Source organism: Melitaea cinxia, chromosome 1, assembly GCF_905220565.1.
Source record: "Melitaea cinxia chromosome 1, ilMelCinx1.1, whole genome shotgun sequence".
In the NCBI taxonomy this organism is placed as follows: domain Eukaryota; kingdom Metazoa; phylum Arthropoda; class Insecta; order Lepidoptera; family Nymphalidae; genus Melitaea; species Melitaea cinxia.
The window spans coordinates 11,605,921-11,622,354 of record NC_059394.1 but is presented as its reverse complement, the minus strand read 5'-3'; the positions used below and the strand labels follow the sequence as shown (position 1 = coordinate 11,622,354).

Genomic DNA, 16,434 nt, shown 5'->3' with positions numbered 1-16,434 from the left:
TATAGTTTTTTTGACGAAATACAATTGACAAATTGTCAATTTGATAATATTGATATGATATTATTTTGATAATTCCAAAAGATGATCCAATAATAATAATAATAGCAACTGAACGAAGAAATTAACTCAAAAATAGTAAAAAGAAAAATATAATAAAATAAAGTGACTGATTGTGATAATTAAGTTATATTGTTAAAAAGCTCCTCTAAATATTAAAATATGAATATAGTGAATTTACCAGAAGAGATTCTTATCATCATAATTAAACAGCTGGATTTAATTTCTTTGTACAATTTATATACAGCGTGTTTTCGAATACGCCATATAATAAGTGTATGTAAAGTTATTAAGGCATGTGATTTGTCGCTAAACACAATGGCTACAGTGCAATCACTGAAATTGAACTTTTTTAAAGATATTTCAAGACACCTGCAAGAGTTAAATATGTGTGGTGTTACTGATTTAAGTAAATCTGTCCTTCTGCCGGCTTTGAGTAGAATGAAGAGTTTAAACACGTTAAACGTTTCTTATACTAATATCAACATATTTGATTTTGTTGAACTTTACCAAAGTTGTCCTAGCATAAAAAACATAAGTATAAATTTCACATTCGGCAAAACTAGTCGTGTCAAATTATTAAAAAAGTCTTTGTTACAATGTCAAGAAGTTTTTAAAAATTTAGATTTTGTAAATTTCGTCGGAAATCTTAGTAATTTAATATATTCACAATTACCATTATTTATTTTATGTAAAAGTAAATTGAAAACGCTACAATACACAGTGATAGAATGTGACATGACTACTTACGAAAATGAAGATTGTGAGGAAAGAGTGCAATTCAATCAATTTTCAATATACTTCTTAGATGGGAAAAATTCTAGTGTTTATTATGGATTTATGCATGAAATGCTTTTATTTAGTATGTTGGAATTTCATAATTATGAAGTCATTATTATAATTCGGTTAAACTTAAAGAGTGTTTCTCTTTATGCCACCCCTGTTTAAAAATTTTTTTATTGAGAATTTTGATATAAACATGGATTTGATAACAGACTTTTCGATATCTATATTTGGAAATGTTTTTGTGATGCTTTGCAATAAAAGTACGACAGTATTTGATGAAAAGTTTTTTGTAAATTTATTGCATAAATTAAAACCATTCTTTCCCTGTTCATTTGTATCATCAAGAAGTTCACCAGTTTCTTTAAAATATGACTGGTTCTACACCACTCCAACTCAACAGGAATCTGGTATTATTACTAATGTACCTGATATGTTATTTAAAAGACGGAGAATTGCTGAACCATATATCACATTAAATTACAATGAACAGTTTCAAGAAAAAGAGGAAGTTCAATTAAGCCTACTATTTAATGGTGAGCTTAAAAGTGGCGTGACACTCACTGCAAGCTGTGTATATTTAAGTAAACTAACTTATTTGAGTTTATGTGGAACTGTCCGTTACAGTAATGATTTCTTTGAAATTTTGTTCCGTTGTTGTAATAGGCTTGTAACATTAAACATAGAAGCACCTGGAATATGCCCATGTTTTACTTTTGTATCAAGATTTATTTCATTAAGCCAAAGTCTTAAAAATTTAAGGATTGTTGACAAAAGAATAGATTTTAAGACATTATTTTCATCCCTGAGCCAATGTAAAACATTAGAAAATATTAACATTTCTGATATGTCTTCTAATTCATTTGATCTTTCTGATCCATCAACTTTACTTCAAAAATGTGAGAAATTGTATTGTTTATATATTTATGGATCTGTGTCTGATAAAACTCGAACAAAGAAATTGTTAATTTTGAAAAAAGCAAAACAGAAAAGTCAAAAATTGCATTTAAAAGTAAATCTTTTTAGTAATTCACATTTGGCATATGACCCTTTTATTGATGTATTTAAATTAAATCCAATAAAACCAATATAAACAATTAAATGTATTTTATTATTGTACTATTATTATTGTTACACACATTAAATTTAACTAATTATGTTTGAGGTTTACTTATGTTGCCTTTTGAACCTAATATTGTGATTGATAAAGATAATATGCCGAGGGCGGCACTTCCTCCACAGGCATAAGTCAAAACTCCTCTGTAGTATTGAGGGCAGCTTAAAGCATCATCACATTTGCTGAAATAATAAAAGTGACATTAAAATTAATGATTAAAGTAACATTGGTTGCGTAAATAAATTCGAACATTATTTGTATAATTGTATGTTACCAGTCCTCAAAAAAGGTCATCAGAGCCAACCGAAAATCTACGAAGTGCTAGTCGGAGTACGAACTCGCTCATGAACAATCATGACTTATAAACGACTTGAATTTGATTTTCTCCTTTTGACCGCGCATCAGAACTTTGGACTTAGCCACTTAGGTATGAAAATAATCATTGAGAGATACAGAGGCGTAAAGTTGGGGGCGGGGGAGGTATGGCTCCGGGCGGCACTTTTAAGGTGTGAAAATCACCTATAATTTTTTCAAAAAAATTATATCCTGCTCTCGACAGCGTAAAAGTTCGAAAGAGAGGAAGCGCAATGAGCTTCAGTACCGTCGAAGCGCAGTAGCCCTTCTACGTTCCACGTTACTTCCAAGACGCACAGCGTGTTCAGATTAATCTCTATCACTATATCAGTACTGTGCTAGGTAATATATATATTCTAATAATATGCTACTAAACTGGTATTTACAGGCAAGTTTATTAATAGATTGTTCTGTATTTTTATTTTAAATTGGCAGTTGTCAGCAAACTGAAAAAATTAATCTAAATGATTTGAAAACAGTAAGGTACACTTTCAATTGAAATTTTCCAGAAACCAACGTTTGAATCGTTAAAAAGTGTATCTACGTCCCTGGGAAATCAAAATTTTGAGAACATTTAATCAAACTTAAAAATAACACTTCATATAGCTCTATGCACACCAGTAACCAGTTGTTTGGGTAAGAAAAGCAATTTTTGCTTAAATCGGGAAAAACTGTGAACCGTCTACAAGAAAAGCTAAACGCTTAGCATTCATACGACGATATAGGTAATTGATAATTTTACGGATTTAAAATCTCGCCTAAAACGAATATTTATTTATTTTTATTTTATTTATTTTTATAAAGGCCGATTTCAACGACTTATTCGCTATTAATATTATAAGGTTCAAATATTCAGAAAAAAAGATTATGGTGAACTCGTTACTTATAAAGTACACAGCGCAACCAGTGGCGTAGCGAGCTTTATTCGCGTCCGGGGCACAATACCTTTATAGCGCTCCCCCCTCCCCCAGTTCGAAAACCATATAATATTATATGTAAAACTAGTGACCCGCCCCGGCTTCGCATGGGTGAAATGCTGATACTAATATACTATACAAAATATCTTTATATGCAATGTGTACAGCTTTTTTGTCATTAGACAATACAAACATGTTTTCTTTAGAGGTTACTCTTGAATTGATAAATTATGGTTGTAGTCTAATCCTATCCATTTTAATGTGTACTTACTATAAATTCGGTTTAAAAATTAACCTTAAAACTGACTAAAGTACGAACATACAATTTAGAAAAAATGGTTGTCCGGCGTCCCGCCGGCCAATACAGCCGCCGCAACCGTTATGTCCGTACATATCTTCGAAAACACTAATTTAAATTTTATGCTATTAAAGGCCATATTGTTTAATATTAAAAGCACAATGCATTTATAGTTCTTAACTCGATAAAGATTAATGCTGTATTGCTTAAAATCACTTCGTAAGTAAGCCATTATTTCGCGCAAAAAGTAAAGGATAAAAAATGGTTATTGTGGGTTATCCCTAAGAGATAGACATATACCATTGCAGACTTTTTTGTAGACCTTTTTAAGGTGTACAATACTTTAGTACATTATTTTGATCTATCTCGTAGTGTTCAGCCAGCGTTTGCAATGTAAGCGCAAAAGAATGTGTTTATTTACGACTTCACATTAGACACCTCTAAAACTATCAATGTTTCTCTATTGTATTATGCATGTATTATACATACAAACCATTCTCTTGAGCCACTCTATCTTTAATAAAAAAAACTGCATCAAAATCTGTTGTGTAGTTTTAAAGATATCATACATAGAGACAGACAGACAGCGGGAAGCGACTTTGTTTTATACTACGTAGTGATTGATATGCTCGCAAATTAATAAATAAATAAAGTAAAATAATGTATTCCGTCAGCCCGGTCAGTAGAAAAGACGTGCCATTTCTATGTGTATTAATTATATTTTCTTCAGCCTGTAATATCCTACTGTTGGGCATAGGCCTCTTTCCCCATGTAGGAGAAGGATCAGAGCATAATCCACCACGTTGATCGCAATGCGGGTTGGCGAATATATTCCCTACTGTGAGTAGTAATCGCTATTAAGTGTGCATGATAACAACCGGGGTCGACAGCTTAACGTGCTTTCCGAAGCACGGTGAGGAAACCCGAAAGGACTAACGACGAAAGCGGAAATAAATAGATGTGTAAACACAAATATCCACTCCGAGCGGGAATCGAACCCGCGACCGTCGGTGTTTAGACGCCGCCGACACGGCACGCACACTATTACACCAGAGCGTTATATTAGTGTTCCTTTTTTTCCTTTTTATTTACGAATCAACATTTACTATATCACAGGACAAAAAATTTGAAAAATATTTTTCAGAAACTAATTATATATTGTACTAGCTGTGCCTGCGACTTCGTCCGCGTGAAATTTAACAAAAAGTTTTTGTTCAGTTCTCAGAGTTATAAAATAAATAAAATTTCTAAAATAAAAGTAGCCTAAGTTACTCCTTCCCGAGTAGAAAAAAGGTCAGGCTCAACCAGATCATGTATCTGGACCGGATCAGGATAGGATAAGGTACGCCTGATCCGGCAAGCTCTATCAGGACCAGGTCCGGTCCAGACAAAGATAGCCTGATGTAAAATATAATCAAGTATGGTAAGGCATACTGGATCAGGACCAGGTCCGGTCCAGACAAGGATAGCCCGATGTAAAATATAATCAAGTATGGTAAGGCATACTGGATCAGGACCAGGTCCGGTCCAGACAAAGATAGCCTGATGTAAAATATAACCAAGTATGGTAAGGCATACTTCATCAGGACCAGGTCCGGTCCAGATCAGGATAGCCTGAAAGAAATTACGCGAACTGAGCCTGAATCGCGCTATTAAAGTTTTTAAGCGCACTTAGTATATATACAGTTATTAGGATAGTCTAGCAAGGAGTCCATTTCTACACAGTGGAGCAGTCGTAAGTAATAGGAAATAGTTAATTAGTAGTTAAATATTAGAAGTTAAGAAATAAAATTTAATTAATAATAATTAATTAATAACATAAAAATAAATATAAATAATTAATATCTAAAGTAAAAACATAAATAAATAATACATTGGAAAAAATAAACGGAAATAAATATCATAATAATTATGTTAAGTAACATTTATAATATCGTCGTTTTTTTTTTGTTAAACAATTTTTTCAAGAATATACATTCGTGTTTTTTAAAAGGACCGGACCGAACCGGCTGATCAGGATGAGATGAGATTTCCTGATCGGGTCCAGACCAATCATCTGCGTTACATGCCTTATCTAATCCTGATCAGGCATGCCTGGTCCGGTCCTTCTCAGGAAGTCGAAAAAATTTCTACTCGGGTTACTACATCAGCTATCCGCGAGTAAAAGTCCCGTCAAAATCGGTACAGCCATTTCAGAGATTAGCCGGAACAAATAGACAGACAGAAAGACGGACAAAAATTGTAAAAAATGTTATTTTGGTATATGTACCGTGTATACATCCATATGCATTTAGTAAAATGCGGTTATTTTAATATTACAAACAGACACTCAAATTTTATTTATTTGTATGGATTGATGTGTTAAAAGCAAAATGGACTTATAAACTTAGATTAGATAGATTGCACTTACTAGTTCTCAATTGCAACAACGGCTATTCCAGTCACTAATTTATCAGCAAATGTAACAATGGAATATATCATAGCACCCTGATGTGAATGAGGTCCTATTAAGTCTGCAGTAACACATAGACTCGACACAAGGGTTATCGAGCTACCAGCACCTAAGAAACAATATTATTTTACAATATATAATATCGGAAACAAGCAAATCAAACTGTAAGAAGTTTTTAGGTCATAGCAGGAAATATCGTGCTCATAATTTGGAGCAGTTCAATATTACAGAAGATTATAGCTAAATAATACTGCTGTCAAGTATTGTCGTGTTCCTGTGGTGAGTAAGGTAGACAGAGCTCCGGGGGAGGGTAAGGGATTAGGGTCTGCAACGGACTTGCAGTGCTCCTGGTGTCGCAAGCATCCATAGGCTACGGTATCAACTTACCATCAGGCTGACCGTGCGCTTGTTTACCTTTGAAGTATAAAAAAGTAACTAATTTAGACTTCATTAGAAAATATAATTTGTCAGGATTAGTAATTGGAGATATGAAATATAAGATGTTAGATTCCTACAAAGCCAGCCCTGCGGTCATCAACCCGCCTGCCCAGCGGGCAACACACATGAGTTCGCGCCATTTTTATCGCGAACTTGTGGAGGTCTATGTCCAGCTGTGGACTGCATTAAGCTGAAATGATGATGATGATGATGAAAATTTAATAAAATTAAATTATGTTTGCTCTCAAACGAAAAAAAACCTCGACTTACATCGTTCAGTATATAGTAAATATAAAATGTAAGTAGATGAACCAATAGTGAAGTATATGACAGATTATAAAACTTTTGTTATCTAAATAAACTATCAGAGGTGGCTAATGACTTGAATAATTAATGAACATTAGGTAATAATGAACAAAGCAAGTCTTGAAAGCGTCTTTGAAAGTTCAGACGTTTCATTAAATGGATTAATAACCATATAATATAATAAGAAACTTATCTCCTTTTTACGTTCGTTTAGTATAGATCGATCTACTAAAAAATTAATATAACAATAAAAAAAAAAATACCAGAGTCTAACAAAATACTAAATTTCGGTAGGTATATAAATAAGAAACGCCGAAATATACATTCGTTACTCACATAACTTCTGAACACAATTTGGACAATCTCTTTTTGTGTTTTTAATGTCAGAACAAAGTTTGTATAAGTGAAAATGAAAGAAAAATCGATATATTAATCGATAAATTAATTATTAAAAAAATATTGTGTTTCGAAGTTCGCTGAGACATCTAGTTTTAAACCACATTATTAATGATTATTTCTTTGATTGCATTATAAAATCAATAATATTGTAGGTTTAATTAAAAATAATCAATGGCAAGTACAGCACAAACAGATTGCACAAAGTGACTGTAAGCACAAAAGCACAAGTCAGCGTTTGCTTGCAGTCACATCTGATAATTTGTTTCCGGTATAGGAAATTCATTTTTTCGTAATTAACACAATGCTTGTTTACCTATAAGTGTCGCCACTAAATATATTTGTGCCACATCTGCTTCGGGGCTGATAGCTAGTGCTATCCACAAGCAACTTATAAGACTAAGGAAGCTTCCAATAAAATACGCCACCTGTTAAAGTAACATAGTAAAGTAAGGAAAATAAATTAAATATCGATTTCTGATTACAGGCCTAAGGTACTTTCTCTAATATTGTAAAAAATAAGCATAGCTGATAATCTGCACAGCTTGGTGTGGAGATAAAAGATAGACCTTAGGATGAGTCTATTTTCGCAAACAAATACTTTTCTTTCTATTCCGGATAGTATGAATTTGGTATAATGAAATCATTATTTTTAACTACAAACTTTCATTATAAGATGGTTTTTTCAAAAGATGATTGATTGTGATTCATCAAAGTGATCATTTATAATATTTAGAGCCAACATTAATGAAATAAACTACATTACCTGTTTTCCTATTCTTTTAATATTGCTCTTCAATAAAAATGAAAAGAAAAGGGATGATAAATAAAGAACAAGAGGTACACTGGCTACCAATTCTGAACCTTCTGATGGATTAACTGATAAACGTTCTTCCAAGAATAAGGGCACGTACACAAGGCTGAGTGCCCAATAAAGTCGTGAAAATACATACCTGAAAATTTATTTTTTATTTTATTAATTATTGTTATATCTTATGTATATATAATTCTCGTGTCACAATATTAGTTACAACTCTTACTCCCTACTCCTCCGAAAAGGCTGGACCGATTTTTATGAAATTTTGTGTGCTTATCAGATAGATCGGATAATCGGCCAACGTCTATTTTTTATACCCCAAATTTATAAGGGGAGATTAAGGGGGTTAATAACATATATGGTAAAACAACGTTTGGCGGGGTCAGCAAGTAATTGTGTAATATATATATATATATATATATATATATATATATATTTAAAGTTTTAATTTGTAAAATGACGATTCAAAATTGCTCTTGGAGCCTATTTGAATAAAGCTGTTTTTGATTTTGATTTACAAATTAAAATGTTATAATGTTAAAAGTAATTATTATTTTTAAGAGTAAAACTATCACCGATTCGGAATGTAGATTCTGCAGAAAATAATCATCAAGAAACTCCGCAGTTACTCTTTTAAAAATAATATATAAACTGTCTTTTAGTATAAAACTAGCTGTGCCCTCGATTTCGTGCGCGTGGAATTTAGCAAAAAAAGTTATTGTTCAGTTAGTAGAATTATAAAATAAATAAATTTATAAAGTAAAAATAGCTTAAGTTACCCCTTACTCATACTCATACTCTACATCAACTATCTGCCAGTGAAAACACCGTCAAAATCGGACCAGCCGTTTCATAGATTAGCCGAAATAAATAGATAGACAAATAAAATATGGAAAAAATGTTATTTTGGTATATGAACCGTGTGTAGATCCATATGCATTTAGTAAAAAGCGGTTATTTTAATATTACAAACAGATACTCCAATTTTATTTATTTGTATACATTAGAAATATCTTGCATGAAATACAGTGTCACGACACAATACACAGAACCTTTAGTATGATAGGTGCTGTAGTTTATGAATTTATTTTAACTTAATTATAAATATCAAGCTCCTAAATCGTTGTCGATTTACACACTACCTAATACTTGGTTCTCTATTACACCTAGTCCAGCCATAAGTTCTGTTACAAATGAAAATGCTTTTTTTTTAAATGAAGTAAGTAATGTAATATTAATAAAATTTATACCTACATATTTATTAACGTCTGAGCAAAAAATAAAAAAATATTCTATTTGAAATCGCCCCCTTTAGCTTTTATACAGGCCTTTAATTTGTTTGGCCACGAATCTATGGATTTACGCACTGTTTCCAAGGGAAATTTCACACTGCTTGCTCCAAAGATTTTTTAAGAGACTCAATGTCGCCGTGTCGTTTAGAGCAGGCCATGTCCTCTAAAACCATAAATTGACCATAAATTGAAGTCTAAAGGGTTGAGGTCTGGGCTAGATGAGGGCCAGTCTTCAACTCTTATAAAGTCCGGAAAGTTGGTTTCAAGCCAGGCTTGGGTAGTTCGTGCCTTGTGACCAGGCGCAGAGTCCTGTTGGAAAGTCCACGGTATATTTTTAAAAAGTGTATTGCTGAGAGGTTGCACAACATGATCCAAGACTGTATCTTGATACACTTTGGCTGAAGTTTTCACTCTTTTTTTACAAAAATGTAGTTTCGTGACTCTTTGATAAGACAGGCCCAACCAAACCATCACTGACGCAGGATGATGACCACGTTGTACCTTTCCGACAACTTGAGCAGCTTCTTTAGAACTGTGAGCGTACACTTTATCATTTTGCTTATTGTAGTGTTCATCAATCGTGAAATTTTTTTCATCGGTAAAGAGGATATTTCTATATCTCTATCTATCTCTTTAATTGTAAAGACTGATTTAGGGCATGTCCTGTATATCGCCGATAAACTCCGAGCTTCAGGTCTTGTTTTATAATACGCGACAGATTCTCGCGATAAGATTTTTTGCTTCCTAATGGGGTTTCGACGAATTCTGGCTTTAACAGCATTAACAGCCTTTGTAGTTCTGACAACACGCGGCCGCCCCGATCTTTTCTGGTCTTCGACAGACGAAGTGTTGTTGTATCTGTTGATAGTACGATATACGAACATACGGCTAATACCAAGCTTTTGAAGTGTCTGGAATATGATCTACGGTTCCATACCCACTTTGTGTAAGGCGATCACTGCAATCCTATTTTCTTTAACACCCGATTCCATATTGTAATTTGATAATGAACACGAAAAAATATGTGAAATGGCGCAAAATCGAATTATGTTTTTAAAATAATATACCTGTTCCAATTTCAAAATAATAAAAAGTTGAAAAAAAAGAAAAGTTTTTATGTAACAGTATTTATGGCCAGACTAGTTATATATTTTGTCCAAAAAAAAATAAGTAAGGTCTGACGGGCCTGGTCTTGGACCACTTGTTGTCAATTGTAAATTAGTGATTTTTTTTGCGTATGAAAATTAAATACTTACAAACAACTTGTTTGATATAACAATGGCATTTGTAAGAAATGAATGATTTTTGACTTTGTTGAAAACTGAAGAGGTTCAATTTCAGCGCTTTCCCCTATATGTCCGTTTTCTCTAGGTATTTTGTGTGGTTTCGATTTGAAGAAAATATGGAAGGTTACGAACGACATTATTCCAATACTGGTAATAATAAGTGATACATCCTAAAAAAAAAAAAAAACATTGTAACATAAATACCTTTTATAGATGATCTAATAAGAAAGATAAGATAGAATATTGTTAGGAATCAACTAAATGAAAATAGGAAGGAAATTCAACTTCTCTTTGAGATATTTTTTATTAAAAAACCTCCACGCTACTTTAAAACTGATGAACTTGTAGGTACATATATCATCACTTCAGCCTATCGCAGTCCACTGCTAGACATAGGCCGCCACAAGTTCGCGCCAAAATTGGCGTGAACTCATGTGTGCTGCCCATAATCACCACGCTGGGCAGGCGAGATGGTGTCTGCAGAGCTGGTTTTGTCACACCGAAGACGCTGCTGCCCGTCTTCGACGTGTATTTCAAAGCCAGAGTTGGATGTTTATCCCGCCATCGGTCGGCTTTTTAAGTTCCAAGGATGTAGTGAAACTGTGTTATCCCTTATTCGTCTCTTACGACAGCCACGGGAAGAGAGAGGATGGCTATATTCTTTACTGCCGTAGCCACACAGCTTGTGCTGGTAAATGAATATTCGAGAAATATACATTACCCGAAATTTATAATCATCCGTTGGTCTAATGAACGTACTGTAGTTTGTTGCTCTTAAAACGATCCAAGTTATAAAATAGACAGCCAGACTTGAAATAACTGAAGCCATATACCTAAAAGGAAATATACATTTATGTTAATATTCTATTTTTCTTTTTTTATAACTTTTTTTTTATGTCAAATCTGAAAGTAAAGAACTTTAAAACTTATGGCAAAAGCTTAGTCAGTTTTATCTAAGAATTTATGACGTACCTAATAGATGTCAACTCTGATCGTATTTCCAAGTTGTCGGTAATTGATGGTATTATTGCGAGATGTGATATCTGAACTATGGCCCAGCCTATTTGGAAAAACGTTATTAATACAGCGTAGTAAACAGGCATCCACCACATCAGATATTCGAAGTTTTCTTTTGGCCAGCAATTCCAACATCTTATAAATAACAGCGGAAATGTAATCGACACCAAAATACATCCTGTAATATTAGGTGTGTTGTTAGTAATATACATATACACATACAACATACAAACTTATAACACATACAAACTTATTAGTACCTAAATTAAAATCGGAAAGTTTTATTGTAGGTACTGTAGTACATTAAGAAATATGTTTAAACTTCTTTTTTTAAAAACCAGCCAAGCAAATTAGCAGATAAATTATAAAAATGATAGATTTACAAGTAAGGTGCTGATGTATTGTGTGTTTTTGGACCTCCAAGTAAATCTTTGTGGGCGCCGTAGGGGATGAGGCTTTTATGTATTTATTTAAAAATATAAAGGTAAAATAAATTGATATGCATCACGCATTAAAAAAATGTTGTGTTTTCAAAGAATATTCAAAATATAAGATTTATATAAAAGTCTACCATATGACTGTAGTGATGTAGTGTGTTTTTATTACAAAAACAAACGTAGAAGTACTATACAAATATTTGCATTATCGATTATTTTGTTATAATATTTGGGTACTTTAAAAAATGTCATTAATAGCAAGAAAATATTTGAAATCGTTCTAAAAGTTTCTTGTAAGGAATACACATGCTTGTTTGCAAAAGGAAAAAAACATTGCCAAATACTACGGTTATGGTTTGCTGTTGACTGCTAAGAGAAAAAACGAATTAGAAAAAATTAAATTATAACTGCAGTTTATAAAATGATATAATCTATACATATGTATTTGTAGATACGAAGTTGTCGTGATTTTTTTTACTATAGTTAAAAGTACAGTAACTACGTTGCAGTACCAACATATATATGTCTGTAAAATGAATAGTGTGTATTCAATATCTTACCCATTAAATGCCAAAACTTTTTTGTACTATATTTATCAGCTAATACGCCGACTATTGGAGTCGCGAGCGCATCCACTACTTGTCCTGAAACAAAAAAGTACGTTTCAGCCTGTAATATCCCACTACTGGGCATAGGCCTCTTTCCCCATGTAGGAGAAGGATCAGAGCTTAATTCACCACGCTGCTCCAATGCGGGTTGGGGGATATATTCCCTAATATGAGTAATGATCGCTATCAGGTGTACATGATAACAACCGGGACCGACGGCTTAACGTGCTCTCCGAGGCACGGTGGGGAGACCCACAAAGACTACACAAACACCCAGACCACGGCAAACACCGGTATGGCCAATAAAAATGTTTGTAATATGTGGAGATCGAACCCGCAACCGCCAAGCGCAACAGGTACAATCCATGGCTGTAACCGTTGCGCCAACGCGGCGTCAAAAAAAAGTACAGATATTGAATATTTAGTTCTACGTTTTTTATCATATATTAAATTAAAATTATTGTGTTTGCTTACAAATGAAAAAACTACTTGAATTTACGTTGTTAAGTAATACAAAGTAGGTAGTCGAAAATATAGTCAATTAAATACACTACACATTAATACGGATTATACCAAAATACTATTAAATCTAGATCAAAATTAAATCGTACTACACGACAAGCACTAGATATCTATTATATAAAGAATCATCAACATCAACAGCAAAAAGTTATGATTTACATATAATCGAATCGAATTGAGAACCTCCTCCATTTTTGAAATCTGGTAATACATTTTCTGCATTTGGATTGCATCGATTTGACCGTACTAGGTACCTACAATTAAATTATATAAACATCGACGTGCAAAACTAACATTAAATGGATAAGCTCATTTGTTCACTCTACCGAACTCTACCGAATAAAAAAATGTATCAAAAGATTAAGTACTTATATAGATTATATAATAAGTATAGGTTTTATAATAGAATGAATGAGGACAGTTGGTTTTTATAATATCTAAACTTAAAAAAAAACTTTATAAAAAGAATGTTTAAAAAAATTTAAATGAATAGTATATTTACTTTGTAGATGTAGAGATATGGACTTGAACTTGTGAAGAACTAAAATGGTGTAAAAAAATTTTGGCAATCTTTGAATCAGGAAGTGAGTAAATGTAAGTACAGTACGGTAAGCAAAAGTACCTATTAAGGTTTTTATTGAAAGAGAGTACACATATATGAGATAATTTATAGGAGGGAATATTTGTATTTTTACATATATTTTTTTCCGGTCTGGGTGTCTCTCCTTGTGGGTCTCACCTCCGTGTCTTGGAAACTTTGAGGTGAGGCTATACAGTTGTCTTTGATAGTAATTGCCGGTTCAACTACCGGCCGTACTATCAAAGACACCTGATAGCAATCGTTACTTATAGTAGGGAATATAAACGACAACCCGCATTGGAGCAGCGTAATGGATTAAACTCTTATTTCTGCTACATGAAGAAACAGGCCTATGCCGAACAGTGGGAAGTTACAGGCTGAAACAATCAGGGTAATCAGGTATTTATTGTCGAGCTCATCTAGTCGTAGGCATGTATAGAATGCCGAAATACTTTAAAAAATGCAGGATCAAATACTTTTTTACTTTTGCTCTAAAAAATATATAAGTATATTAAACACACAGGTACAGACCTAATTGAACATAGTAGGCTTGTTAAACAGGTAACTCAAAAGTGTTAATATTTTATAGAATCGGCAGTAGGTAGTTTATGAGTTCTTTGAAACAATATTAAGTAGTCATCGCCTAAACAAAAAGTTATAAAATAATGATCAGTGAATATAATTATGTATTTTCTACTTTCTATGAAGTTTACAGTTAATGGCATCCGCTAAGAACGGATTTATTTTATACTTTATTGTACACCACAAATAAAAACAAACAAAGCATAAAGATAGTTACAGACAGTGAAGTACAATGGGCGGACTTATGGCTAATTAGCCATAATTGTCTATATATTTTTTTCGTTTCGAAGTTTAAAAACATCTGTCTACTATTAAATTTTATACCTATTTGTTAACTAGATTCATTACCGAAAATTAATAAGGAAACTAAACCTCGTCTGGATTAAATTTTTAGGTAACCTTAGACTTACAATTTAGAATGTCACGCTTAACTTTGAAACAGAAAAATGATATGTGTAATGTATACTACCTAGTAGTAGCATGGCACCGGCGACGACGGCCCTCATTTCTAGTACCGCTTGAAAGAACAGCATCATATATGAAAACCACATCGCCGCACATAGGTCATTGTACATATGACCTAACCCGTATAGAAGTTTCTGATTTATTCGCCACCATCTTTTTCGTTTGAAAGGGATGCTAGAATAGAGAACAAAAATATTTAAAAAATGTGTATTTTTATACCAAGTTGTTACTTCTTAACCGACTTATTACCGCGCGAAATATATTTTTTATTATTTTATTAAAATTAGAAACTTTTACGCGGATACGCCAGTCCTACTGTAACTTTAACAAAATAATCGCAACACGTACAAAATAACTTAAACAAAAAAAAAATCTCAATTACTGAAATCTAATTAAATAAATCAATAAGGGCTAATTTATAAAAATCAAAAATCATTCTAGCAGATTCTGATAAGGGATTCGATACAATACTTTGCACCGCCCCACACACTTTACATTGACCAAAACAAAGTTTTAAATTTTTAATACTTGTGTCTGACATTCCATCAACAAGTGATAATATAGTCTTCTTTGGTATCACAATTAGGAGAGTATTTTTTTTCAATAAGAAATCCAATACTCGAAATATGATTTGTGAAATACTAAAGATTTAATATGTATCCCTTGTGGAAATGAATACATTACTATTTAGGTATAAACACGCCAATTCGCTCTGAAGTAGCTTGGTGAACAAAGTTCTAACCCGTTTACTTTACAACGAAGGCCTAGCAGTAGAACATTTATAAGATACTATTTGTGCCCCGCGGTTTTATCCACGTTAATTTTGAGGAAAAAACTTATTAAAATAGTATATAGCTTAGCCTTCTCGGTAAATGGACCAACATAAAATATTTTTTCCATTCTATCCACTAGTTGCTGAGATTAGCGCGTTTAAACAAACAAACAAACTTCAGCTTTAATATTGGATTTTAATATTGGTATAGATTAAAATACAATTAATATAAATAAAAAGAATAAAAAGACTTTTAGTAGAAGCCGTTTTTGTCAAGATCGTAATGAACCGGAAATTAATTTTAAAATATGTGTAGACAGTAGTTATTTAATTTAGTGAATAATTTAAATATTTTAACATTTAGCACGTGCCCTTAGTTTACATGAAAATACTATACAAGATGTTAATAGAAATATGTTGATATGTATTTGGATTATATTGGATTGATTTCTATTCACAAAACTATGAGTTTTTTATGTATCACTATTTTGTTGAAACTGTAAGAGCAGGATGATCTGATCTTTTGTAATGAGACCTAATGGTCGTTTCATATCCTACTTAGACAGAGCGCGTTACACATTGGTTAAATTGCTAAATGTATTCGAAGAGAGTTTTAAAAGTAATGTCTGAAGAAATTACCTTAATTCAATTTCTTGATTAATATTATCTGGAGCATCATTTTTCATAAAACTATTATTTGCTGTCGCTCCGTACGTACTGTTCATGTTTGCTATTTTGTTTACACGAAACCACTTAAATCTAATTATTTACACCGATGTGTTCAAAACCTTCAACATTTTCAGTTCAATTTTAATTGGGGACACTGGGCGTATCAAATATCACTTCACTGGTAAGCCGACGCGTGTGGCTTGAAAGGATTCCTACGAACATGTGACAAACTACTAGTAGGCTTATTTGTTCAACGTTTGAAATTTTTG

General features: G+C 32.7%; 3 protein-coding genes across 3 annotated transcripts; 2 read left to right on the top strand and 1 right to left on the bottom strand.

The window, feature by feature from the left end:
* Positions 1-219: 219 nt before the first annotated feature.
* LOC123669665 lies at positions 220-1,125 on the top strand. The gene has a single exon (XM_045603259.1). The coding sequence runs from the start codon at positions 220-222 to the stop codon at positions 1,003-1,005; it is 786 nt and encodes a 261-aa protein (XP_045459215.1). The 3' UTR covers positions 1,006-1,125.
* On the top strand, positions 1,005-1,937 carry LOC123669654. Its single transcript, XM_045603252.1, has one exon. It carries the CDS (start codon positions 1,037-1,039, stop codon positions 1,931-1,933), a length of 897 nt encoding a protein of 298 aa, XP_045459208.1. The 5' UTR covers positions 1,005-1,036; the 3' UTR covers positions 1,934-1,937.
* Positions 1,933-16,211, bottom strand: LOC123669643 (major facilitator superfamily domain-containing protein 12-like). The gene is made up of 10 exons (XM_045603242.1): positions 16,136-16,211; positions 14,729-14,898; positions 12,528-12,611; positions 11,486-11,708; positions 11,235-11,346; positions 10,484-10,683; positions 7,885-8,071; positions 7,435-7,546; positions 5,937-6,087; positions 1,933-2,139 (listed from the first exon to the last, which is right to left on the bottom strand). The coding sequence occupies exons 1-10, from the start codon at positions 16,180-16,182 to the stop codon at positions 1,995-1,997; spliced, it is 1,431 nt and encodes a 476-aa protein (XP_045459198.1). The 5' UTR covers positions 16,183-16,211; the 3' UTR covers positions 1,933-1,994.
* Positions 16,212-16,434: the final 223 nt, after the last annotated feature.

Bases quoted from the DNA above. Each gene is read 5' to 3' on its own strand.
- LOC123669665 (XM_045603259.1), top strand. From the start codon at position 220: ATGAATATAGTGAATTTACCAGAAGAGATTCTTATCATCATAATTAAA.
- LOC123669654 (XM_045603252.1), top strand. From the start codon at position 1,037: ATGGATTTGATAACAGACTTTTCGATATCTATATTTGGAAATGTTTTT.
- LOC123669643 (XM_045603242.1), bottom strand. From the start codon at position 16,182: ATGAAAAATGATGCTCCAGATAATATTAATCAAGAAATTGAATTAAG. The intron at 12,612-14,728 runs GTAGTATACATT...TTTTTGTTTCAG, and splicing joins CGGTGCCATGCTACTACTAG to GACAAGTAGTGGATGCGCTC. The intron at 11,709-12,527 runs GTAAGATATTGA...CTAATATTACAG, and splicing joins AAAGTTTTGGCATTTAATGG to GATGTATTTTGGTGTCGATT.